Raw genomic sequence first — 26,161 nt, 5'->3', positions numbered from 1 at the left:
AGAGTGGTTGTTTTACGACTTGTATCAGAAAGTTAAATGATAGCAATGTGGAAAGCTAACATGTGATTTCTGAGTGTTGTCTTCTCGTGACCAAAACTTGTTGTTTGGTGGAAATAAGTGAGACCTATTTATACAACTCGTACCCTGGCCTCGTAAAAAGTGGAAACGGTTGAGTAATTGAAGAGAACGGTAACGGGTAACGCCTGGAATTGATGTTTCCATAATGAAGGATACGTTTCACCATTATTTCCTGTCATTACTAACCGCCTTACTCTTATGAAACTTTCTTGTAACGGGCGTATTACACGCCGCATGTTGTGAACCTCCATACCGATACCCTGATGAGCATCCCCCAGTTTGTGACATGTCTTGATGTCTCGAGTGTTTTCGTGGAAAACATGTAGCATGTTGCCATTGTTTGGCAAGTTAAAATTGAGAGGCTTTCCGGTTCGATGGTGACCTTCGACGGGCGAGATTTTGCATTATGAGAGGAAGGGTAGTCGTTGATTGTGGCTACCTTCCGTTGGTAGACAGTTTCGTGTCCACGGTGCTGGCATGGCTTACGCATGCTCTTTGGCGTGGCCAATTAGGGTGTCGTGACCAAAGAGTTGGAAGCGTAGACAAAGGTTTTCCACAAGTCGTGTGGTTTGGCGGCAAGCTTGTACGGCTGAGATCTGTGTCTCAGGAGGAGGGTAGTTGTTGATTGTTGCAACCCTCCGTTTGACAACCAGCGGCATGGAGGCATGGCCGGCATGGCTCGTGCATGCTCTTGGCGTGGCCAAATTAGGGTTTGGCGCAAACTACAGAATTTTGGCATCACAGCCAAGAGGTTGCCACAAATTGTTTGGTTTGGTGGCAAGCTTGTACGGCTGAGATTTGCATCTCAGAAGGAAGGGTAGCCGTTGATTATTGCAACCCTCCGTTTGGATGCCAGCGGTATGGAGGAATGGACGGCATGGCTTTGGCATGTTTTAGGCGTGACCAAAGCATAAACCGTAGAATTTGGCATTGGGCCAGAAGTTGCCACGCGTTTGGTGGCGAACTTGTACGGTTGAGATTTGTATCTCAGAAGAAAGGGTAGCCGTTGATTGTTGCAACCCTCCATTTGGCAGCCAGCGACATGTAGGCATGGCCGACATGTTTTAGGCGCGGCCAAATTAGGGTTTTAGTATAAACCGTGGAATTTGGCATTGGGCCAGAAGTTGCCATGTGTTTGGTGGCGAACTTGTACGGCTGATATTTGCATCTCAGAGGGAAGGGTAGACGCTGATTATTGCAACCCTTCGTTTGGCATCCAGCGGCATGGAGGCATGTCTTTGGCATGCCGTTGGCACGGCGGTGCGTCTGGCATGGTTGGGCCTTTGGCGTGTGAGGTGTGTCTCGCGTGGTTGGCATGCCGTTGGCATGGTGGTGCGACTGGCATGGTTGGCATGCCTTTGGCGTGGAGGTGTGGCTGGCATGGTTGGTATGTCGTTGGCACGGTGGTGCGGCTGGCATGGTTTGCATGCCTTTGGCGCGGAGATATGGCTGGCATGCCGTTGACACGGTGGTGCGGTTGGCATTGTTGGCATGCCTTTGGCGCGGAGGTGTGGATGGCATGCCGTTGACACGGTGGTACGGCTGGCATGCCTTTGGCACGGAGGTGTGGATGGCATGGTTGGCATGTCGTTGGCACGGAGGTGCGGCTGACATGGTTGGCATGCCTTTGGCGCGAAGATGTGACTGGCATGGTTGGCATGTCGTTGGCACGGTGGTGCGGCTAGCGTGCCTTTGGTGCGGAGGTGTGGCTGGCATGGCACGAAGATGCGGCTGGCATGGTTGGCATGCCTTTGGCGCGGAGGTGTGGCTGGAATGGTTGGCATGCCGTTGTCACGGTGGTACAGCTAGCATGGTTGGCATGCCTTTGGCGCAGGGGTGTGGTTGGCATGCCGTTGGCACACTTGGCTAGCATGCGTGGCTGGCATGTGCGGAGACAATGCCAGTCGATACTTGAGGGTTCTGTCGTGGAACATAGTGTATATATATATTAAAAAAAAGGTACCCTAGTAAATTTCTTGTACACGTATTGAAAGGATCAATAAATGCGCTAGTGGAGATATTGGTACTCACGGCTCTGTTTCCTTACAGAGCGATGTCACGTCATACTAAGGTTTTACGATTTTAACCCCATGCTAAAAACCACCATCAACATTAAGTCTCATGCTTAGCTCGGAATAGGAGCGTTGTTGTGAGGTAAGCATAAGATGGCGACAGACAAGTCATAAAAAGATGGTCAGGAAGATCCGTCTAACCTTTTTCGGAGGAAAGGAACATCTGCGATTCCCATGTTGGTGGCTTTGCGCGTATTTGGCTCGGTGGGGAGCCACTTATATTTCTTGGTGTGAAGTGAGCCGCTGGCGTTGCTCGGCTTGGAATGAAGCCGTTAGAGTTGTAATGGGTTGGAGTGAGCCATTATCATAGGTCGTCTTGGGATTGAGCCGTTAGCATCGGTCGGCTTGGGATGGAGCTGTTAGCATCAGTCGGCTTGGAATGGAGACGTTATCATTGGATTGGCTTGGAATGAGCCGTTAGCATTGACCTGGCGGGACGTTGGCATAGACTTTGCGTGCTGAGCTGCCGGAATGGCGTGGTGTGGGCGCTGGCTTGGTGTGGCGTGGGAGTTGGCATGGCGTGGGTACTGGCTTGGTGTGGATGCTGGCTCGGTGTGGCATGGGAGATGGATGGACGTGGCGTGTGCACTTGGCACTGCTCAGCTTGGACGCGGACTGTTGGAAACGTGTAGCTTTCCATCGCGGACCCGGTTGCCTCTTTCCATGCGTGACTCAAATAGGGAAACCTTTCCTTATTCAAATTCCAAAAGTGTCACGCCTATTAAGGGGGTTAGCTCTCCTTTTTATCTCGTATTTTTGTTCTCACGTCCTGATGTTAGCAGTAGAGCAATATCGATAAAGTGAGCGAGCATTTTCCAGGAATGTACTCCATCGTTTCTCTTTTAGCTTTTTCTTCTTGTGTTGATGCAAACCCTAGCCGTAGGTACATTTTCCAAAAATTTGTAGAAATATTGTTCTTGTGTATTGGTGTAAACCCTATCCATAGGTATGTCTTCCTTAAATTTTTAGAAAGACTTCATCATAAACAATTCCTCTTTGCTTATCACAACATCGGTGACCTCATGAATAGCGTTGGAAGCAATTATTTCGTAAAGTAGGCATGCATGGGTAGGAGACTGCCATTGATTCCACGAAATCTTGGCGTTAGGGTTTCTCCCTCCTTTTTTTTTATTGTGCGGCCGTGAGCATAGTTCCCACGTTGAGAGGCGCACCTTATTGGCCGAGAGCGTATTTCCCGCTGTAACGCGCGGTTTCGGTGAAGGGTGTGTCTCTTAGAAGTGTATAACTTTGTCTTGCATGAGTATCAGTCTTCACTTCTCTGGCTATGCGAGTTATGACTTGCGGCTGAAAATAGAGTGGCTTTCAACCGAAATGAATTCTTCATTGCTGATAAAGTAATCTTCATGCACCCTCCTTCAGGTAGTAACTTTCTTCAAACCCCTTTCTTTTGTTGTAGTTATTTTGAAAGTGAAAGCAGCTTAAGAAGGTTTTGTTAGGATGTCACATGAGAAAAACCCTGTCGCGGCCTTGAAAAACGTTGGCAGCTCTAAGCCAAACACGGATGATGAATTCTTTACAACGTCCGCCACAACTAGGAGAAATCATCCCAAGTTTTTGCCCATCCTTTTGACCGGTTCAGAGGATGAAGGAGATGCACGGTCGGTTCGACTAGGTTGTGTAATACTGTTTTTCCTCCAAAGGAAAGAGTATCATGCCTTTTCCATTGACTTCAGAATCTGTCAGAGTCTGTTGCGCTCTTTTGATAAATGGATGCAATTCATGATAAGTCAGGACTGCGTAAGATCCAATTTGACCAAGGTGCAAATCATTGGTGCCGTCACAGCTTCTGCGGTACTTCAAATCAGGAAAGACATCCTGAGTTTAGTTGCTTTTATCTCCCGATGGTGTCCAGATACTCACACGGCTATATGCAGGTGGGGTGAAATGACTATCTCTTTAGAGAGTGTGGCCATCTTGATGAACCTTCTCATAACAGGGAATCTTGATATCACCTTGTCTGAAGATGCAAAAAAAATGCGCGCCGCTCTTGTTGAGAAGTTGAAAGGCTTTGTCCGGAAGGAAAACGAGACGAGGCGTTTATACAGCTGGTGGGTGTATCAATGGTTTCCAGATGAGTCGGATCCATATCAAAAGAATAGCACGCTTCATGTCGTGGCGTTCTTGGCTCTTTGGTTATCCCGGGATATTTTTGACGACGGATTGGGTAAGAAAGAGATAAGGCATGGGCTCATTAAGTTTGCCATCAGATTAGCGCAAGTTGTTTTTCTCCCTATTGGCGGCTAGTTTCTCGGTTCTCTGTACACACATTTGGATCATCTGGTTGCGTACATACGTGCTTCAAATGGTTACATGAAAGTGGACTCGTACTTCCATGTCTCTTTCCTCCAAGCGTGGTTGTGGGAGCATTACGAGAAGTACGCTCCCAAACCGCTGGCTTCACTTCCCGAGTCTTGGGGTGGTTCTAGGATACTTCTTTGGGTGAACAGGCGTCCAAAATCCGGTTCGAACCTGGTTGAATTCCTCGACAACTCCTACACAATCAACTTTCGTCCATGGGCCCCGGTGCATGCCTCCATAGTTCAAATGGACACTTTTGCCTCTGTTTCGAGCACATCTTTGCTTTCTGAAAAGAATACTAGCATTTGGGAGGTTGTGTTCATGCGAAGTTGCACGCCTGGTTATATACCTTCTTTCTTTCGATGATCTTGCCAGGAAGTTTCTTACAACATTGACAGGGCATCTCGGCATATGGGATTTGACCAGGGGGTCCCTATCTCTCGTCAGTGGGCTGTTCCAGAAAACTTATTTCCAGTTGCTCTTGATGTTAGTGCTCTTGCGCCGGGTATAAGTCTTCCCTTCTTGCTCTCAGGACGAAACCCAACAATAACTTCCAAGTATAACATATTCTGGCAGGAGGAATTCCTTGCCATTCATGGATTCGTGAATGACGTAGTGAAGAATACATGTGGTAAGCCTTTTGATGCAACTTTAGCAAAACATTCATTGTTAAGGGATCCCTCCTCGCCCAAACAGAAATCTCCTAACGCAGACACAGAAAGTACCCAAGAGAAAGAGCGAAGGTCGAAAAGTCTTGCAGGTGGATTTCAGTCGTGACCTTCAGTTCTTCCAACGTTCGGGTATGTATTCTTTTTCTTACCCACTCAGTCGAATTGCATAATTCTTTCGTTATTGAAAGTCTTTCCTTATTCCTTAATCAGGGTGTGAAAACCTTTGCCTAGCTTGCACATAGTCAGAAAACGGCGGCTCTCGCAGCAGAGGGTGGCAATGCCAAGCCTCAGAGAACAGCGGCTCTCGTGGCAGAGGGTAGCAATGCTGATCCTTCTTGCGGTGAAGAAGAGCCCAAAAAAGAGGAAAGCTCGGAATCCAGTGATGATGAAAATAACTCTTCCAACAGTAGCGCTGAGTCTTTTTCTAGTCGGTATGAAAGTGAATCAGTGAGTCTTCCACGCATTTTTCTTCTTCCCTGCTCTCTCTTTCCTTTTTTTTTGAACAATGTCTAAACCGTGATATTGTAGGGAGAATCCGCTCCTGAATATGGCCCCGAGGTGGAAAAGCGTGGAGATACAGCATTGTCTCCAACCGTGGCAGCTGCGCCTAGCGACCCGGAAATGGAGGTCGATCAATATGAAGATGTTGTTGCGGCTCGAGTAGCGGGAAGTGCTCCAGCGACTGCTGGCGTAATTGTAGTTAGGAATCACTTGTCGGTTATCGGTTCAGTTGCGGGCGCCGCTTTCGCTCCTCCATACTTAGTCCCTTATCCAGATCATGTGCTGATCGGCGGCTTCAGCGTGCCAGCCAAATACGAGACGCTATATACCAAGATATGGGAAAGGTATGGACACATATCCACAACCAAAAGGTCACTAGTCGGTTTGCGTTGGTCAAGCGTGTGGAGGAAGCTTTATCTTCGATTGACGTGGTCTCAAGCTGGAAGTTCCATCGTGATATGTGCGTAGACCACTGGTTCAACGTTTCCTGGTTTTTTGAAGGTTTCTCTGAGATCGAAAAGTTGCAGACAACGGCGGTTGGAGGACCTTCCGTGGATGAGGTTGCACAGCAGGAGGCGGAAATCAAATGTTGTCCAGGGAGCTGAAGCTGAAACGGGCGGCTCTCGAAAGCACGAAGGAGGCTTTCTCCAAGAAGAGCAAGCCATTACTAGATGGTTTTCCTTGAATGTATTTTTGTCTTCTGAACTTCTTTATTTAGTTTTTTTTTCTTTTTTTGAAAGGCAAACATAACTCTTGGTTCATGGTTTGATTTGAATTGATAGATAATCGTCACCTATGAGGGTTTTAGATTATTCTTTTGGAATGAATTGTTTTTAGAATAATGTTGTTTTTGGTTATGACTATAAGTAGCATAAATACCCCAGGAGAGTCATGGAATTGTGAATGTTGTGTTGTCAGTAGAGGGCATCGGATTAAACATAACATGGCTATCGATTTTATCATCCCTGTGAAAACTTGAAGTAGTAAACCATGTATTTCGCCTAACAACACTTACTCGGTTTTTGGATATCGTAACAAAACTGGATCTTCCGGGTGCAAGTCCAAGTTTTGTGGGAAGCGCCGCCGTGATCGCGAGAAGTCCCTAGTCACTCCTTGTCGTGTGATAGTTGATAACTGAGCCATCGATTTCCGAGCGGGCTTTTGCTTCTACCATCTTGAGATCGGCGTTTGAAAGATGAAGTCAGGAATTGGAAATTGATATTGTAACCGAGAGATTAATCTCCCACCGTGGTCGCCAATTGTTTGAGGGTGAAAACGGTTTCTGCTAATTTTGGTAATTTCGTGTATGGGTGAGAAACGAGTCTAAACCCTAAACAATGTACTTCATGGGTGGAATTTAGATTCGATCAATCTATACAAATCCGGCCTAAACCAAGAAATGGCCGTTCCAGACTTGCTTCGGTCACAAAGTGAAAGGAGAAGGGTTAGTCTTGGGGAGGGAAGCGAAAAGAGTGTTGAGACCAGAATAGTTGATTCTGGAAGAGTGGTTGTTTTACGACTTGTATCAGAAAGTGAAACGCTAGCAATGTGGAAAGCTAACAGGTGATTTCTGAGTGTTGTCTTCTCCTGACCAAAACTTGTTTTTTGGTGGAAATAGGTGAGACCCATATTTATACAAGTCCCAACAAAACGTACCCTGGCCTCGTAAAAAGTGGTAACATTTGAGTAATGGAAGAGAATTGTAATGGGTAACGCCTGGAATTGATGTTTCCATAATGAAGGATATGTTTCACCATTATTTCATGTCATTACTAACCGCCTTAATCTTATGACACTTTCTTGTAATGGGCGTATTGCATGCCGCATGCTGTAAACCGCCATACCAATAACCCTGATGAGCATCCCCCAGTTTGTGACATGTCTTGATGTGTCGAATGTTTTCGGTGGAAAACATGTAGCATGTTCCTATTGTTTGGCAAGTTAAAATTGAGAGGCTTTCCGATTCGGTGGTGACCTTCGACGGACGAGATTTTGCATCTTGAGAGGAAGGGTAGCTGATGATTGTGGCTACCTTCCGTTGGTATCCAGTGTCGTGTCCACGGTGCTGGCATGGCTTGCGCATGCTCTTTGGCGTGGCCAATTAGGGTGCCGTGACCAAAGAGTTGGCAGCATAGCCAAAGGGTTTCCACAAGTCGTGTGGTTTGACGGCAAGCTTGTACAGCTGAGATCTGTGTCTCAGGTGGAGGGGTAGTCATTGATTGTTGCAACCCTCTGTTTGACAGCCAGCGGCATGGAGGAATGGCCGTCATCGCTCGTGCATGCTCTTTGCGCGGCCAAATTAGGGTTTGGCACAAACTGCGGAATTTTGGCATCGCAGCCAAGAGGTTGCCACAAATCGTTTGGTTTGGTGGCAAGCTTGTAGGGCTGGGATTTGCATCTCATAAGGAAGGGTAGCCGTTGATTGCTGCAACCCTCCGTTTGGAAGCCATCGGCATGGAGGCATGGCTGGCATGGCTTTGGCATGTTTTAGGCGCGGCCAAATAAGGTTTTTGGCATAAACGTGGAATTTGGCATTGGGACAGAAGTTTCCACGCGTTTGGTGGCGAACTTGTACGACTAGGATTTGCATCTCAGAGGGAAGGGTAGCTGTTGATTGTTTCAACCCTCTGTTTGGCATCCATCGACATGGAGGCATGGCCGGCATGGCTTTGGCATGTTTTAGGCGCGGCCAAATTAGGGTTTCGACATAAACCGTGGAATTTGGCATTGGGCCAGAAGTTTCCACGCGTTTGGTGGAGAACTTGTACGGCTGAGGTTTGCATCTTAGAGGGAAGGGTAGCCGTTGATTGTTGCAACCCTCCGTTTGGCAGCCAGCGACATGGAGGCATGGTCGACATGGCTTTGGCATGCCGTTGGCACGGCGGTGCGGCTGGCATGGTTGGGCCTTTGGAGTGTGAGGTGTGGCTGGCGTGGTTGGCATGCCGTTGGCTGGGTGGTACGACTGGCATGGTTAACATGCCTTTGGCGCAGAGGTGTGGCTGGCATAGCTGGCATGCCATTGGCACGGTGGTGCGGCTGGAATGGTTGGCATGCCTTTGGCACGGAGATGTGGCTGGCATGGTTGGCATGTCGTTGGCACGGTGGTGCGGCTAGCATGGTTGGCATTCCTTTGGCGCGGAGGTGTGGCTGGCATGGTTGGCATGCTGTTGGCACGGTGGTGCGACTGGTATGGTTGGAATGTCGTTGGCACGGAGGTGCGGCTGGCATGGTTGGCATGCCTTTGGCGTGGAGATGTGGTTGTCATGGTTGGCATGCCTTTGGCGGGGAGGAGTGGCTGTCATGGTTGGCATGCCGTTGGCACGGAGGTGCGGCTGGGATGGTTGGCATGCATTTGGCGCAGAGGTGTGGCTGGCATGCCGTTGGCACGGTGGTGCGGATGATATGGTTGGCATGCCTTTGGCGCAGGGGTGTGGCTGGCATGGCGTTGGCACACTTGGATAGCATGCGCGACTGACATGAGCTAGGACAATGCCAGTCGGTACTTGAGGTTTCTATCGTGGAACATAGCGTATAAATATATATATATAAAAAAGGTACCCTGGTAAATTTCTCGTAGACGTATTGAAAGGCTCAATAAATGCGCTAGTGGAGATATTGGTACTCACGGATCCGTTTCCTTACAGAGCGATGTCACGTCATACTAAGGTTTTACGATTTTAACCCTAAGCTTAAAACCATCATCAACATTAACGAAACAAATTAGTGCTTTATTGTTTCAGGTTACGATACAAAGAAGTTGAGAGTTGAAGTCTTCATAGCAGGTGTGTCAACTTGAGATACTGGACTCTATCTTGCGATTCATGTACATATGCCAGACTTTTCATAGGCGCATGGATATTGAAGGATCTGAGTAACTAGGAAATAATTTACTTGGCCTTAACTATACAAAGTTGCGGAGTCAATTTTTATAGCGGCTTAATTATGATAGTACACAAAACTGGTCTAGCTTCGGGTTTTTTCTGCCTTGCATTGTTCCTAGTTAACAAAATTTTGTGTATCGTGCGAGTTACCTTACTTCCACATTATATTTTCTATCTTTTATAATTAAAGTAAATACACTTGTACGTTAATCAAACATGATACGATCCCATAGATTGGTTCAATCTCGAACTTAAGCTATATACCAAGTTACATCTTGTTGATGTAATCTTTTGACAGTTATTTTTTCTGTAAGATTACACAAGGTGTGTATTTAGTAGGTTGGTACGAAGAGATTGTGATGTACTTGATACCCCCGTCGTTTCAAAATTAACCTGCAACTAACTTTCTTTGGGGTGCTCATATTTCCACTTTTTTTTTTTGAAGTCAAGCTTTTCTCAACAGGATAAGAAAATAGATAACCTTGCGACTGAGGTATTTCTATTTCAGGAGTTTGCAGTCTTTTTAACTTGAAAAATGAGTTCATAAATCATCTCTTCTTGCGTTGCAAATATACGAATGAAATCTGGAAGTACTGTGATACCGACAGCCATCAGATGAAATTGGGTTTTGCCGAATAACGTTATTCAACGAACTTTGGCCCACAATGCGTTTTAAAGGTATAATATTTATTATTTAGAAATATGTATGTGCTCCACACGATTCTTTGAGAAGTTAGGAAGGAGAGTAATAATCATAATTTCTCGGACAATAACCTTTCTTCGAATCAAGTGGCGTGTGTCATCAAATCTTTCATTTTTCTAGAAGGAAGATTTGCCAAAAAGAAGTTCCTTTTTTTTAATGATTTGATGTTTAGTTGGGATAACTTTTTTGTTTGGTAACAACCACAATTTTGCCTGCATTTTGTTGCATTTTCAAGCTTTGAGTTTATTTGTTCTTAGAGCGTTGTAAAATTATGTACATTGTACAATTTTCTTCATTATTAATAAATTTCCAGTCTAAATAATAATAATAAAAAAGTCAATACTATGAAATTCGTTCAATGAGTCTAGTAGGATCCACAATACTATCATTAAAAAGAGAAGAAACTACAACGTAAGTCCACTTACCTTGAAATGTAATAATATTAGAGAATTTTTGATTAATATTTACGGAAACACCATATTTAAAAACATTACAAGTACGACCAAAGCATCTCCAGTAGAAGGTAGAAGCAATATTCTTTTACATGACATACAAGATTTTAAATTCCAATTTGAAATAAATCCATCTCCAACAGTAAGTTCTACAAAGTATGAGGATGGAAAAAAAATGACCTCCATGTCATCGATTTGACTTATTTTTTTATTTTAAGTATTATTTAGATTTATAATAGGTCAAACAGAAAATAAAAAAAATTATTTTGTTTTTAAATTTGTTAAAACCTTACACTATTGGAGATGCTCTTAAATAACCATTGATATGTCCAAAGATGAATACCTTTACCATTACCAATATCTTAAAAATAATATTTTTAATCACTTAAATTCCTCTACATATACTAGTTCAAATCCAAGATTTAACTGATTTTTTCTTATAATGAAGCGGGTCAAATCTGAGACAATATTTATATCCCACACCATGATCGATATGGAACGACAAGTCTCAAAGTTAAGTGAGTAATCAAAACAATGTTAAACCTATATGGATTATTGAATCCTAATTAACATAACTTTAGGATTTAAAATAATCGTGTTTACTATGTTTCCTACCTTGCGTTGCCACCAGAAACTTTTATGCGTAGCATTAAGCCCGTCTGAAGTTTACTTAGGCATCACGAAACTCATTTGATACATATGCATAACCCTAGTCATAAAAGTAATCGACAAAGCTCTATCACCTTGAGAGAGTAACTTTCCAACACCGAGTCCTTTCATAAACCTTGCCTGGCATAAGATGATATTTATAACTCTTGTCCCTCTAGAAAAATAAAGAAGTGCCTAAATAAGTGTATGTTTTTATCAAAACTAAGATGTATCCCGATTTTTGATAGACAATAAGACCAATAAAGTTCAAAAATTATAAAGAGTAACCTAAAAGATTTCTAGCCTTAACCATGCTAGTAGTAATGAGAAAAACAACATCATCAATAAAACATGAAAAAAAAACTACTTCCTTTTCGACAAAAATGATATTTTTCAGTTTTTTGTCCACCATGAAATGGAGGAAGTAAAAAATAAATGTGAGACAAAAGGACTATTGTGAGTAATTTTACTTCCGATGATTCATTTAAGTCTTATAGCGCGTTTGAATAATAGAAGCAGAAGTGCTTCTGCTTCTCCAGAAATATAAATCAGAAGTAGAAGCCAGAAGCAAAAACATTCTACTACACAAAAAGTTTTTTTTTTGCTTCTAAAATAATATTGCCAAACTGACTTCTTGTTTTTTTTACTTATTTTGCTTCACACAAAGTTAACTTTTCGACTTCTTGAAGTTGTTTTGAAGTTAACTTTTCACCTTCTAGAAGTCGTTTTGAAATTTGACCCTCAAACTGAGTTTTGACTTTTCGACTTATAGAAGTTGAAAAGCTACTTATCATGTGATATTCAAACCGGCTATCAAATACCCTATTATAACCTGTTTGGATAACAGAAGCATAAGTCAGAAACAGTTGTTGATTCACAAAAAAATTAACTTTTTCTCGTTTTTAGAAGTCACTCTAAAATTGGATAACCAAATTAATTTCTGACTTTTGTACTTTCAGAACCCAGAAAACCAACTACTGAAATGACATCCAAACATAGATATAGATATTAATCTTGGTCTTATCATGCTTTTATGGTCTTATCATGCTTTTATTTTCGTTGTTAACGCCGTCGTGGTGACTGTCCGACTCGGCCGAGGCATTTACGAAATCACGTTTTTCACACCATGAGTCAATACCCAACCGAGTCAATACTCGTCCCCCAAAACAAGATGCCAGAGTAAGAAGTATGATATCATTTTCTTATGTAAAGAAAACAGCTTCTTAAATCGTCATCCATGTCGACAGCATCCAGCTTACGACATCTTCCTGACCTCATCTCTTCTCTCTCTTCTCTTTGACTTTCTCTCTGCAACCCTCTAATGGCGATTTCACACTTCTAATTTTTCCTCTCTTTTCCATGTAATAATTTCCTCTCTTTTTCTCCCAGTCTTCACCACCATGAATTCTACATCTATTCTCACAGATTCAAATGATAACAGTGGTGGAAGTATCAGTATAGAACATGAAAACATTACACCGGAAATCACAGCTTTGAGAAGACTATCAACTAACCTAGAATCAACATTCCAGTCAACAGATTTTGATTTCTGTTCTGATGCTAAAATCGTTCTTTCTGATTCGCGTGAAATCTCGATTCACCGTGTGATTTTGGCTTCTAGGAGTCCGTTTTTTAAAACTCTTTTTGGGAAGGATAAAGATGAGAAGAAATTTGAGGTGAAGAAATTGATGAGTGTTGGTGTTGTTGATGTTGGTTTTGATTCGTTGAGTGTGGTGTTGTTTTATTTGTATACTGGGAAAGTGAAGCCGTTGCCTAGAGAAGCTTCTGCTTGTGTTGATGAAGAATGTCAACATATTGGGTGTAGACCTGTTGTTGATCTTATGATTCAAGTTCTTTATGCTTCTCATGTCTTTCAGATTCCTGAATTGGTTAGTCTTTTTCAGGTATGGTGTCTCTTAATCAGTCTGTGGAATTCGTTATTTTGAATGTGTGATTTGATTAGATTTGAGTTCAGTTTGGTTGATTAGAGTAGTTTTGTTAGTGTTCGTGACTCATAGTTTGTCAGAATGGTTAATTGGCGGTTAGTGCCTCGAATTCGAGCTAGATTTGACTGAATACAAAGTAGTATCAATTTGAAATTTCATTGCTGTACTTGTGAATGCTGATATTAAGTTCAGTAGTGAACTGGATTGATTATTGTAGTTTCATTGATGTTCTTGAAGACATAAGTTGCTTAGAATTGAAAAGAAAGTGTTATTTGGTTGTTAGTGCCTCGAATTCGAGTGAATTAAACTAGATTTGACCGAGTACGAAGTAATTTCAAGCTTAAATTTAAATATTCAACTTGTGAATCCTTATCTTAAGTTGAGTATTGAATTGTTTCATTGATGTTCTTGAAGACATAGTTGTTTAGAATTGAAAGGGAAGTGCTAGTTGGTGGTTAGTGCCTTGAATTCAAGCTAGATTTGACTGAATATGAAGTAATATCAATTTGAAATTTAACTATTTTTACTTGTTAATCCTCATATAAGTTAAGTATTGAATTGATTTGTCGAGTTAAAAGATAAATGAGTGTTCAATCCTGAAGTTTTATTGGGAGGTCTAAGTGGGTAAAATTTGTAGTTGGAGGTTAGTGATAAGTGGATAAAGTGTCAAACTTGTTTTCCGTGTGTGTATAAACTGTAGCATATGCCGATTGCAACACCTGATTAGAATGACATTTTTGTTGAAACTAGCCAAATAGAACAGTGGGTTACGTCTAGTACGAAAACAAAGAAAAGCCTTTCTAGAAATGCTTGATAAACCAACAATATTTAGTGTTTTTTTTTGGATTCTATTAAGTGTTTTATATCTTATTAGCTGCGTAAACTAAATCATATTTATGAGCTTTTGTTGCCCTAATGAGGAATCGGTGTTAGCTAGTCAAGTTTTTATGGCATACATGATATAGCACATTTATTTATATTTGGTTCATTTTGCTGCTTATTAGAATTTGTTTCTTTTAGCATAATCGGCGATGGTTAGTTTTTGAATTCAAACTTTTTGTGTTTTAAAAGACAATGATTACTGTGTTCTTTCATTTCAGCGCCGCCTGCTAGATATCCTTGGCAACGTAATAGTGGATGACATAATGGTGATTTTGTCTGTTGCAAATATGTGTGACAAGATTTGTGAGAAATTAGTTACAGCGTGCATTGATATTATTGTTAAGTCTCATATAGATTCTGTTACTCTTGAGAAGGGATTGCCCCCTGATATTTTTAAACAAGTAATGGATTCCCGTTTGGAGTTGGGCCCAGTTGATACTGAAATTGATGAAAAAGCGGCTAGGCGTATAAGGACAATGCACAAGGCATTGGATTGGGATGACGTTGAGTTAATTGAAAAGTTACTTAAAGAAGGGAATACAAATCTGGATGAAGCCAATGCATTACATTATGCTGTAGCATACTCTGATGCACAAACTACGGAAGCGCTTCTTAAGATGGGACTCGCTGATGTCAATCGTAGAAATCAAAGAGGATACACTGTTCTGCATGTTGCTGCAATGCGGAAAGAACCAGGTATAATAGCGTCCATTGTAACAAAGGGGGCCCGACCAACTGATCTTACACCAGATGGAAGAAAAGCACTTCAAATTGCAAAGAGGCTAACAAAGTGGGTTGAGTATCACAAGTTCACAGATAGAGGGCAAAAAGCACCCAAGGAACGTTTATGCATAGAGATTTTGGAGCAAGCAGAAACTAATGAACCACTAGGTGGGGAAGCTTCCCTGTCTCTTGCTTTGGCAGGCGATGATCTGCGTGAGAGATGGGTATACCTTGAAAACAGAGGTGAGTTTTTCACATCATCGAGCGTATCTTTACTACTGTGACTGTCCATTTTTTTTTCCTTCTTTTCTTTTGATTTTAAATACTGATTGGCTTATCTGGAACTTACAATATGTTAATTTCATTATTTGCTGAAGTCTTCATTTAGTCAAGTATTTAAACTGTTTCACTTCTATCTTTTGACATCTGTAAGCGGAAAATCTTCACCCTTGTCATGCAATTTGACAAAAATACGGCACTTAGATGCAAAAACTTCACGTGAATCATACTATTATTGGATACTGATTAAAGTAACATGTTTATCGCCTATTTTATCTTGTTTTAAACTTCTTTCTGCAAACCTCATCTGTTGGGAGAAGCAGAGAACAACTGGAGAAATATAGGTTATTGTAGAGAATCTTAACAATTCTCTAGAAACTAATTCTAATTTAATTTCTCAATTTGGTTTATGGCTGTCGAGTAGTTTTCTTTATCGTTGAGCTTAATCTGAGCTTCACTTTTTTTTTTTTTTGGAGATTCTTCTCTTTATTTATAAGTTTGGATAGAACAAAATGACTTCAGTGGCGCTTGCTTATGGTTAGTGGTAATAATTTCTTCCTGTGCAGTTAAGCTGGCCAAACTTTTTTTTCCTGAGGAAGCACAAGTTGCCATGGACATTGCACAAGTGAAAGGAACTTTGGAGTTCCTAGCAGATGCCAATTGCAAGGAATTACCTGGTGGCGAAATAGTTCCTCTGAATTTAAATGAAGCACCTTTTTTTATGGAAGAGTTGCATCATAATAGGATAGCAGCACTCTCAAGAATGGGTAGTTAACTATATCCTACACTTCAGTTATGTGTTTTTGACACAATTTACAAGTTATGCTTCCTTCCTCGATGAGAAGTGCAGCTTTCAGAAATCGTTATATCTGCTAAAAGTTGACAAAATTTCAGGCTTGTACTGTATCTCTAGGTTTAGTAATGAATATAACTATTTAAGCTATTTAGAGTGGCCAACCTCGTTGGTACTGTCAGTGATGCATAATAACCAGGCCTTTTTGCTATTTTTTTATTTTTCTCACCATAAGACATGGTCATGGTTTTTGAAAAGCTGATTATTCTTATTTCAGGGTATCATATTCTATTATTTAACTACCTTAATTAGTTTTTCTATAGGAATACTGTGAATGGTATTGGTAAATTTTCACAACACTAGGTTCTATCATTTTACTACCTTATAGGTTTTGTAGAAAGTTCACCTTTTTTCTCTTTCAAATTGGAGGGAAGCTGGAAAGGTTATGACTGATTATGGTGATTTTGTTTGTCCTTGTTGTACAGTTGATTTTGGGAAGCGATACTTCCCTCGCTGTTCAAACGTACTTAACAAGATTGTGGATACGAAGGACTTGTTGGATCTTGCAGATCTTAAAAATGGTTCGCAAGAGGAGCAACAATTGAAAAAGAAGAGGTTCCTGGAGATCCAAGATAGTTTGAAAGATGCATTTGATAAAGACAAGGTGGAGTATGATCAGTGTAAAGCTAATTCAGCATCGTCCTCCTCGGCATCCAAGGGACTTGCCCAACGTCAGTATAAATCATCAAAAAAGAGGAAGAAATGATCGAAGAAATTATTTGGTATGTTCAATCAATTTAGAGAAGACCCTGACAGTGATTGGAGTCTTAACACAATACTCTCACCAGCTTCATCAGGCCGAGACAATTCTGTAATCTCATATACAGATGATGAGTACCCAACAGGAGGATATTTTGGGCACTATGAAGAATCTGACATGTCCTTAGCTTCAGAAAGAACCAGCTCAGAACAAATTTATGACCCTGAAGACACGCTCCCTTCCTTGCAGCCTATCAAGAATCCTTGCAAATTCATCGCCTCAGACTGTGAAGCTGATTTCCTATCCGATTCAGCAACATCAAACCCATCTAGCACCTTAAGAGGACAAGGTGTTAAAAGACCAAATCCACAGCAACAGATGTATTTCCTCAACTCTGAAGCAGGTCCTTAGTCTGGCCTCAGAAACTTTAGGGGGGTTACTACTGAATATTATGAGCAATGGACTAAGCAGTTTGAACCTGCAAAGAGACCCAGTATAGAAGAAGCCGTTGCTGCAGATCCTGCTACTTTACCCGAGCTAATTGAAGCTACTTCCAAGACAATGATTAAACCAGACTCTACGTCAAGCCAATTATGGAATCTGTTAGACAACTGCAACATTGCAACTGCACCTTCAGATAACAACACACATCAGCAACAGCAAGACCAGCATCAATTATTCACACAGACCAAGAGTACGGATCATGACTAAAGCTACTTTCGAGAGTTACAGAACTAGAACTTTTCTGAACACACTCAAGCATTGCCTACTATGTCACATCTGATGGGCCGGTGGATTTTCACTCCTCATCTTATTTGAGTCTTTTGGGTATAGCTTTTTTGCATTAGTATAGGTTAATCTCTTTTATGTTTAGTACCTGTTTTTTAGAACTATAAACTACTCTAGGTTATGTTTGCCTAAGCATGTAGTTTATCGGTACTCTGCCTGCAGAGATAGTTTGCATCTTGCTCTGTAATCATGGTAATGCTTGCATATATAACATAAGTATTAGTATTTTCTTGTGGCTGTCTTTTGGCTGTAGCTGCACTTACTAACCTCGTCTTGTAATCTGTCTCTCTTGCTGTAGCTTTGCATTCGTCTTTTCTAATTCCTTGAATTTGGATAATCTCTTTATCTTTGAAGCTGTATTTTCATTTTATTTTGTTTCGAGTCTAATAGATACTGACTAGGGCCTCATTTTTTTTCATTTTCATTCTTTTTAACTACGTAATTTTCTTTTAATTGCTCACTGAGAGTATATTACTCTTTGGCTTTCTTTCTTTCTTTGTAATTTCTCTCTCTTTTTTTTTTAATATATTTAATAATTCAAAATAATAATAATAACAAAAAACACACAAAGGGAGAAAAGAGATTTTGTGTTGACTCTCTGCAGTGAATTAGTTCACGCTTCAGGATTTGAAATTTGGTGTTATCCTTTCTGCAGTGGAGAAATTCCAAACCGCGTTTTCTACAGTTGAGATTCCTTAGGACTTGGGTAGGACCACTGCAATGCTAGACCATTCTTTGTTTACCACCTTCAGCCATTTATTATCAGCAACTGTATTTAACTAACTTCTTTACTTTTTACTAAATCTTACCAACATTCCAAACCATTGTAATAAATTACTAGAACAAGGTCTGTGATTTTACAGTCACAATCATGTAGAACAACAGAAGTCAAGAAATTTCCTCTCATTTTCTCTGTCTTCTTCCTCTTGACTTCAAAGGAGACTTCTCTATTCAGTACTCAATTTCATCACTAAATTCATGGAATCTCCTTTCAATGATATCTTCATACACAACTTACAAGAATTTGCACCAATGAATTCAGTTTCAGTCCTTTCAGATTCAAACAGTGGTGCAACTAGTTGTATGTCAAACGGAGGAACTTTTTCACAAGAGACCTCTCCTCCTTTTGTTACAGCGTTAACGCGTTTATCCGAAAATCTCGAATCCGTATTCGAAACATCTGAATTCAGTGATGCTGTAATCGTTGCATCTGATACTCGTGAAATCCCAATCCATCGGTGTATTTTATCTGGTAGAAGTGTGTTTTTCAAGAACTTGTTTTCTAGTGTGAAAGGAAATGATGGGAAGGTTGTATTGAAAGATGTAGCTAAAGATTTCAAATTAGGATTTGATTCTTTGAATTTGGTTTTAGCTTATTTGTATAGTGGGAAAGTGAAAACTCTGCCTGTTGATGTTTGTGTCTGTGTTGATGAAGAATGTTTACATGTTGGGTGTAGACCTATTGTTGATTTCATGGTTGAAGTTCTTTATGCTTCATTTACGTTTCAGATTTCGGAGCTCGTTACGCTTTTTCAGGTATAAATCTATTCTGAGACCCTTTTCTTTTAGGTCCATTATGTTCCAATTCTATTGAATTTGTTTTCTTGATTGCTGCATCTTTGGGGTAATTTTCTTAATACTACTTATTCCGTTGCAGCGCCGCCTGCTAGACATTCTTAAGAAGGTGGAAGTAGATGACATATTAGTGATTTTATCAGTTGCAAGTATGTGTGGAAGAGCGTGTGAGAAATTAGCTATGGCATGTATTGAAATTGTTGTTCCGTCTGATGTTGATCTTGTAACTCTGGAGAAATCATTGCCCCCCTGTGCTGTTAAGCAAATACTGGATAAGCGTACTTCACCTGACAGTAAAACCAATGATTTTCCGGGTAAGCATGCGAGGACAATTTTTAAAGCATTGGATTGGGATGATGTTGAATTGGTTGGGTTGTTACTCAAAGGAGGAAAGACAAGTCTAGATGAAGCAAACGCATTACATTATGCGGTAGCATATTGTGATGCAAAAATTACGAAAGAGCTCTTAGAGATGGGAATTGCTGATGTTGATCTTAGGAATCAGCGGGGATACACTGTGTTACATGTAGCTGCAATGCGGAGAGAACCTGAGATTATAGCTTCTATCATTACAAAGGGTGCACGGTTAAATGATGTTGCACCGTGTGGAAGAAAAGCACTTCAGATCTTGAAGAGACTAACCAAATTGGTAGACTACCAGCGCTGCATAGAAGAGGGAAAAGATGCTCCCAAGGATCGTTTGTGCATTGAAATACTGGAGCAAGCAGAAAATGAAGCACCGTTAGTAGGAGACGCTTCTTATTCTCTTGCTAAAGCTGGAGAGGATCACCGTCAGAAATGGTCGGACTTAGAAGATAGAGGTGAGTTCTTCATCCTGAGGTCTTTCATTTTGAAGAAGTACAACTCTGCACACTGGTGGATCTAAAAACCATTACTCATTTTTGCGCCTTGGGCGCTTTATTAGCTTAGGCGCCCTCTGGGTGACTCGTGCGCCTAGACGCGCCCCTAGCTCTCCTTTCAAAACATAGGTTCCAGGTGCAGACACTTCATACCAAATAGGTTATCTATACTGCCAGATTCATCTAAGATTTTCCGATTGACATAGTTCTCTTTAGAACTTGATTTGTATTGACATGCCTTTCTGAATGATCTTGAACATGTTTCTCTCCCAGTTGCTATGGCACACCTTTTATTTCCTAAGGAAGCGCAAGTTGCAATGCACATTGCAAAAGTGGATGGCACGAAGGAGTTCCCACTAACTGCCAATTGTGGATCATTGACTGGCCATCGGATAGCATTTTCAAACCTAAATGAAGCACCATTTATAATAGAAGATGCACATCGTAAAAGAATAACAGCACTCTTGAAAACTGGTAAGTCACTTTATTCTACACTTGAGTTGCACCCATCTTCTTGAGGCTAGAATTGGTCCCATTATGCTCTGTAGCTCATTTTGAGACCCAATTGAAGCAAAATGACTCCAGCCAAGGCTTAATTAGGGGTCAATCATGGTGAAAATTCCACTTCAGGTCACTCAATTAGTGAATTGATTCCTTCACTGCTCAGTAGGCGCAGCGATCTGGAAACAACTTCTATTTTCATTTTGAGTGCTCATGCTGGGATTGGTCAATGTGTTGATATTTTCTTGTTCTCTTGGTGTTCATTTTGATTTCCTTTCTACATTGCATTTCTCTCTGAATGAATTTGTATCTTTCTGGAAAATTGGCCTACCCATCCTTGCTTCTGCCTTTGGCATCCTTCTTGGCTATGTTGTAAAAGGCGCCAAAATATGCCTGTTTCTGCAGTTTTCCAATTCTTTCTCGACGCCTAGGCACTAGGCTTGGCGCCTCGCCTAGCACCTAATACAACATAGCTTCTTGGTAATGCATATGGAACTAAATTTCATCCAGGAATAGCATGTTTCTTTCTTTGCATAGTTTATTGCTTTCATTCTTAGGTAATCCGGTTTTATTAACCTACACTTTATTAACCTACACATTATCTTTCTGTTGGACAGTGGAATTCGGGAGGCGGTTCTTTCCTCGTTGTTCCAAAGCACTCGACAACATTGTGGATGATAAAGACCTAATTGATCTTGCATATCTGGGAAATGATATTGACAATCCAGAGCGGCAACTTAGAAAGAGGAGGTACAAAGAGATTATAGAAGATTTCAAAATAACATTCAGCCAGGATAAAGTAGATTATGAGAAATCTAGAGCCAATTCGCCATCTTCATCAACTAAGGGACTTTCTCAAACTAATGGCAAAGTCAAGTCTAGGAAAAGAACCTAAACAAAAATAATTTACAGTTTGTTAGTAAGAATCCCTTAACTAAGTCGATGGCAAGACTGAATTATTTTACCTAATTAATGAAACTCATGAAGTATTTTTGTTAGAAGCTGAAGTTGTAAGAAAGAAATTTGCTAAACTTGATTTAAGGCTTTTTAACTAATTAATATCCTTACTAATCGCATGCTAAGATACCTGCAAGCCAAAAGACCTGGTAATGCAATCAAAGAAGGCAACCACATGAATACCATCTAGCACATATATAAGAGATGCTAAGTTGAAATGAATGCTTGACATACCTCTAACCAACTCCTTCTTGAGCTTATTTGTTCTGAACAGTCAAAAGGCTTTCGGTGAATGTTCCACTCAGGGAAGCTTTTTTCTGATAATATGTAGGTACTGTAGTTGAGTCGTACAGCTCACCGGTTTGCACCTTTGTGAAAGCCTTGCTTTTCCTGTTGTAAGAATAAAGGGAGACAGCTTCCATATTTCTCCTGTTATTATAGATTTTTAAGAGTATCTGATCTGTTCCTGCAATGCCATGAAACTCAACCCGCTGTTCTTTACGCCACTGAAAACGTAATTCGAGAGTAACTTCTGGCCAGTTAGTAGCGTCATCAAGTATCCATACTCCATAGCTTGGCAATATTACCATGAGGTAATATGTGAGATAGAGCAACACGGTCATTCACTTCCAACAAATGAGTTACATCCTTGTAATCTTCACAAAACTGTTCAGTGATGGTACTGCAATTGTTTTATACTTCTCAGTTCCAACATCAAATGCCACTATAAGTACTTCTTTACGCTTACTCAAAATGATCATAAGTGATCCAGTATATAGAACCATTCGCATATACAGATGTTTCTTCAAGACAATGTGAGGGCACTTCACCAATAGTTCTCCATGTATTAGTGCCTACTGTCATTACTTCAGTTTCTACATGACCATCATAATATTCCCTCCAAATGCAAATTGTTCCTTGGTGGCTGGATCATATCCAAATTGATAGGTTAGAAAATAAGTAGCAAAAATTCTTTCCTGAAACGTTGTTCTAGTCCATGGTGACAATTCTCGGGTGCTGAGATTGTACACACAAACGCCATAATCTCTAGTTGTATCCGTGAAACAGATCAATCCATTAACAGGTTTCAGAATTCCGTCGTAATCTAACGAAGCTGTGCCCCTAGTTGCTCCGGAAGCTATGTGCCTGCTGTTTCTGAAAAATCAGATATCAACATTTTCGCCTTGTGCGGCCTATTCTCGAGGTAATCGCAACGTCGACGTGCGCCCCTTAGAATACATGGTTTTCTTTTCCTTGGGATGGCTAAAGCGAAACATGGACGTTGCTTTGATCGAGTAAGATGCAAATTAATAAAGTATGTATCTTATTTGATCAAAGACAACCAATGTTTACATACGCACTTGAATCCCACGAGTGTTTTCACCGGAAGTCTGCTTAGTATTTCACAAACTATCTCACCTCGCAGAGATATTGAAAAATCACTGTTTCTAGCTTTATTCTTTTTATTATTGTTCGTCTTCAATGCCATCAGCATCATGTCCTCTTTCCATAATGCCTTCATCCTTGCTGGTGTCAAGCGAAGAGCCCTATACGGAGAAGTGCGTACGCTGGAAACCCTAAAGATACCTCGTTCCGAGGTCTTGCTTCTTCGAAACACTAGCTAAATATGTCGTTTTCTTAATTTATTTTTGGTAGTGAAGTTATAATATTTAAGGGAGAAACAAACTCCAACGCCGGGTGCTTCAACATCTGACCTCAACTTTAGTGCGGGGTCTTGAATGCCTGACCTCTATGAATTGAGAAAAACACTCTATAGCAAAGCAGGGATTCGCACATCCAACCTCAAGATGTGCGATCAAGAAAGTTCGTCCCCGTGCCCGATCAAAGTATAACCGTGTACCATGAGCTTGCAAACAAAGTCTATCTAATCAAAAACATAAAAATAAATTGTGTACGTCTTTTAAATCTCAATTATTGCAGTCTTACTTACTCGTATTATGAGTACAAAATTGATGCATCGCACTCCTGTATATTTAGCATCTCAAGCTCTTGACCCTTACCTCGTACCATGGGTGCGAATTAAAGTTTGACTTTTCTCCCTTATATTTATTTTAATTCCCTATCCCGCTATCTGCTATCCGTATATTAAAAAAGAGTACGAAATAAATGATTTAATCTCACTCTTGAGGTGTTTGGGATTTCAAGTTCCAAACTCTACATCCTAAGTCTATGAATCACTTTTGGGTGTGCCTAGAATCTATTCTACCTCTTTAGTAGTTTAATACTCACTCCGTCCCGTATATAAAGACGGGAAATGAGAATTCTCTTACAGTAAGAAAAAGTCTGGTTTTCATAAATTTTCTTCTACTTTCCTCGATTACCCTTATCTTATCTCAATAAAAGTATTAAATAATCTTATATCTACCTATTTCATCTAATATTTAATTAAAATGTTTGATACGCGTACATTTTAAATAAGGGTATATGTGGAAGAACTATCACTGGAATTGGAACTATGCCTATTTAATGGAACTAAAAAAATCCTAAACTCCTCCAATATAATAGAGACAGAGGGGGTAAATTTCATGCTCACAGAAAAAGAAAGAAAAAGGAAAAGAAAATAAACGGCTTTTCGATGCAAGCGCAATCTTCCTCTACATGGACGTTTTAATCACCCGGAAACTGTGAACACTGCCAACAAAGAAGAGAGAAATGAAATGTAGAAAATATGCCACATCATCTACCACAAACAAGTGCATCGTTTTCTATTTTTATTGAAAAGGGTTTTCTACAACATTCTCCAATGTAAAGCAATATTATGTCTCTTATTTTGTTAATTGGTTTTGCACTTTTCCGATGCAACGATTGGATGTTATCTTGTGCATCCAAAACCCAAAAAAAATTACAAATGCTCAAGCTCATGAATAGTGCCATGGCACAGGGACACCCCAATTAGCTCCACCATTGCAACATTAGGAATATTATAATTTGATTTTATTTATTTATAATATTTGTTGTTGAGAAATACAAGAACATGTAATAATCGCCCTAGTACTTGGATCTTCAATCTTTCTACGCAAGCTAGTAATATTTATTTTCTTTTATCGGTAAAAAATTTGGTGTTGGCTAGTAATATATTCTCTCCATTTTAAAATAATAGACTGGTTTCATATATAAAATCCTGATAACATATGTTTTATTGGTATGTGATTTTCCTAACAAGTATCTCGTTTACAATCTTGTCCATATTGGCAGAAGACACGAGCCACCACTTGAAGTTGCCTCTTCCGCTTTCTTCTTCCATACCATGGATCTTTTCTTCATCCTTTTACGTACCTTTCTTTTGTTGATGCTTCCTCGCCTTCTTGCTGATTTTCTTCGTATTGTTATGCTTCTTCAAAGCCATAAACATCATCTTTTCTCCTTCTATGGATTTCATCCTTATTGGTCTCAAGAAAAGAGCCCTGTTAATTCCCCGGAAACCCTAAACCTAGAGATACTTAAGCTTGTGTATTCTTACTTCTTTGAAACACTAGCAGCAGCTACATAGGCCGTGTGAAAACTTTTTTTTTGACAGTACAGTTTGTGAGAGATTAACAAATTCAACATCTTACTTCATGAGTTGACACAAACAAAAAAGAAATCCTCCAGCACGAGATTCGAACACTTGACATTAAGAGTTTTCTGGTGGTATGACTGGCCCTGCATATTCAAGTTTTTAGCTACATACAGTCCCAAGGCCATGCCCAACCGAAATTCCCTTGAGAAAAAGAGAAGGTGCATATGCATCATCTTTATTCTTTGTGGACGTTATAATCACCCGTTTGAACCAACAAAAAAAAAAGTGTGATAGCTAGAAAAATGAAATGTCAAAAATATACCACGTCCGCAAACAAGTGAGGCGTTTTTGTATCGTTTGGCCAAAATTCAAAAGCTCAAACTAATTAATAGATGAACATGGTCAATTATAGTGTGTTAAGTCACGGGACACCCCCACTCTTGCTTAAAAGGAATAAATGCATGCATGAATATAAAAGAAGACCGTGACATGCAAGTTTGTATAAACCATGTAAAATAATACCAAGGGAAAGCATATTTTGATTTTATATTTGAGGGATAGAGAAAGGCAGCATGTGAGAAGTTTCATTAGGCAGTGTACAACCTTAAAAGATCGAATTTGTTCCTTCACTCATGCAGAGCATACTATAATTTCAGAAGATTCCGCTTAGAGGTTTGGCTTCCATGGTTTCTTAGTTTCTATCTTTCTTATTTTTAGGATTCTTTTAGATTTCCTTTTAATTTTCTGTTTCCTAGTTTAGTTATTCTTCAAGCCTATATAAAGACTAGATTAAGTCTTGTAAGAGCTATCTATTACTCAATCAAATTATTAAACACAAAACTTATTTTTCTCTTCTTGCTTGAATTCTCTTCTCTTCTTGCTTATAGCAATCTAGTATTGCTTTCTTTTACCTTGTTCCACATTAGTTGGTATCAACCACTTAGTTTTAGGTTTTCATCCTATAACTTGATCCTTTACATCGCTTCCGCAACACCTTTCAGTCCTTTTTTTTAGTTCCTTTTCGTATACAAAAAAAAATATGACTGCTCAACCAGTTACTCTAGCAGCAATTGAAGCTCTCATCAAATCTCATACCGAGATTTTGGCAAAAAACATTACTGAAGCTCTTGAGAAGTCCATGGAGGACAAATTAGGGTTAAGGGATACCAAGCTTGAAACCATGCAGAATCAACTTTTGAAGGTTGCAAAACATATAAATCTAGATTTGGATATGCCTGAGCTTGTAGACTT

At 40.3% G+C, this 26,161-nt stretch overlaps 2 protein-coding genes across 2 annotated transcripts; both read left to right on the top strand.

Moving 5' to 3' along the window:
- Positions 1-12,549: 12,549 nt before the first annotated feature.
- Positions 12,550-17,915, top strand: LOC113347807 (BTB/POZ domain and ankyrin repeat-containing protein NPR1-like). The gene is made up of 4 exons (XM_026591484.1): positions 12,550-13,229; positions 14,372-15,119; positions 15,722-15,922; positions 16,434-17,915. Exons 1-4 carry the CDS (start codon positions 12,726-12,728, stop codon positions 16,712-16,714), a joined length of 1,734 nt encoding a protein of 577 aa, XP_026447269.1. The 5' UTR covers positions 12,550-12,725; the 3' UTR covers positions 16,715-17,915.
- Positions 17,916-18,330: 415 nt separating this feature from the next.
- On the top strand, positions 18,331-21,488 carry LOC113347805 (BTB/POZ domain and ankyrin repeat-containing protein NPR1-like). Its single transcript, XM_026591482.1, has 4 exons — positions 18,331-19,033; positions 19,155-19,893; positions 20,206-20,406; positions 21,051-21,488. The coding sequence occupies exons 1-4, from the start codon at positions 18,476-18,478 to the stop codon at positions 21,326-21,328; spliced, it is 1,776 nt and encodes a 591-aa protein (XP_026447267.1). The 5' UTR covers positions 18,331-18,475; the 3' UTR covers positions 21,329-21,488.
- The last annotated feature ends 4,673 nt before the right edge of the window (positions 21,489-26,161 follow it).

The sequence above is a fragment of the Papaver somniferum genome, chromosome 2 (genome assembly GCF_003573695.1).
Source record: "Papaver somniferum cultivar HN1 chromosome 2, ASM357369v1, whole genome shotgun sequence".
NCBI classification, from domain to species: domain Eukaryota; kingdom Viridiplantae; phylum Streptophyta; class Magnoliopsida; order Ranunculales; family Papaveraceae; genus Papaver; species Papaver somniferum.
Note: the sequence above shows the minus strand (reverse complement) of the source record. Positions and strands in the feature narration are given on the sequence as shown.

What these genes read in the sequence shown, in the direction of transcription:
- LOC113347807 (XM_026591484.1), top strand. Translation starts at nt 12,726, where the DNA reads ATGAATTCTACATCTATTCTCACAGATTCAAATGATAACAGTGGTGGA. An exon ending in AATTGGTTAGTCTTTTTCAG is followed by an intron (nt 13,230 to 14,371) that starts GTATGGTGTCTC and finishes CTTTCATTTCAG; the next exon opens with CGCCGCCTGCTAGATATCCT. An exon ending in AGCAGCACTCTCAAGAATGG is followed by an intron (nt 15,923 to 16,433) that starts GTAGTTAACTAT and finishes CTTGTTGTACAG; the next exon opens with TTGATTTTGGGAAGCGATAC.
- LOC113347805 (XM_026591482.1), top strand. Translation starts at nt 18,476, where the DNA reads ATGGAATCTCCTTTCAATGATATCTTCATACACAACTTACAAGAATTT. An exon ending in AGCTCGTTACGCTTTTTCAG is followed by an intron (nt 19,034 to 19,154) that starts GTATAAATCTAT and finishes ATTCCGTTGCAG; the next exon opens with CGCCGCCTGCTAGACATTCT. An exon ending in AACAGCACTCTTGAAAACTG is followed by an intron (nt 20,407 to 21,050) that starts GTAAGTCACTTT and finishes TCTGTTGGACAG; the next exon opens with TGGAATTCGGGAGGCGGTTC.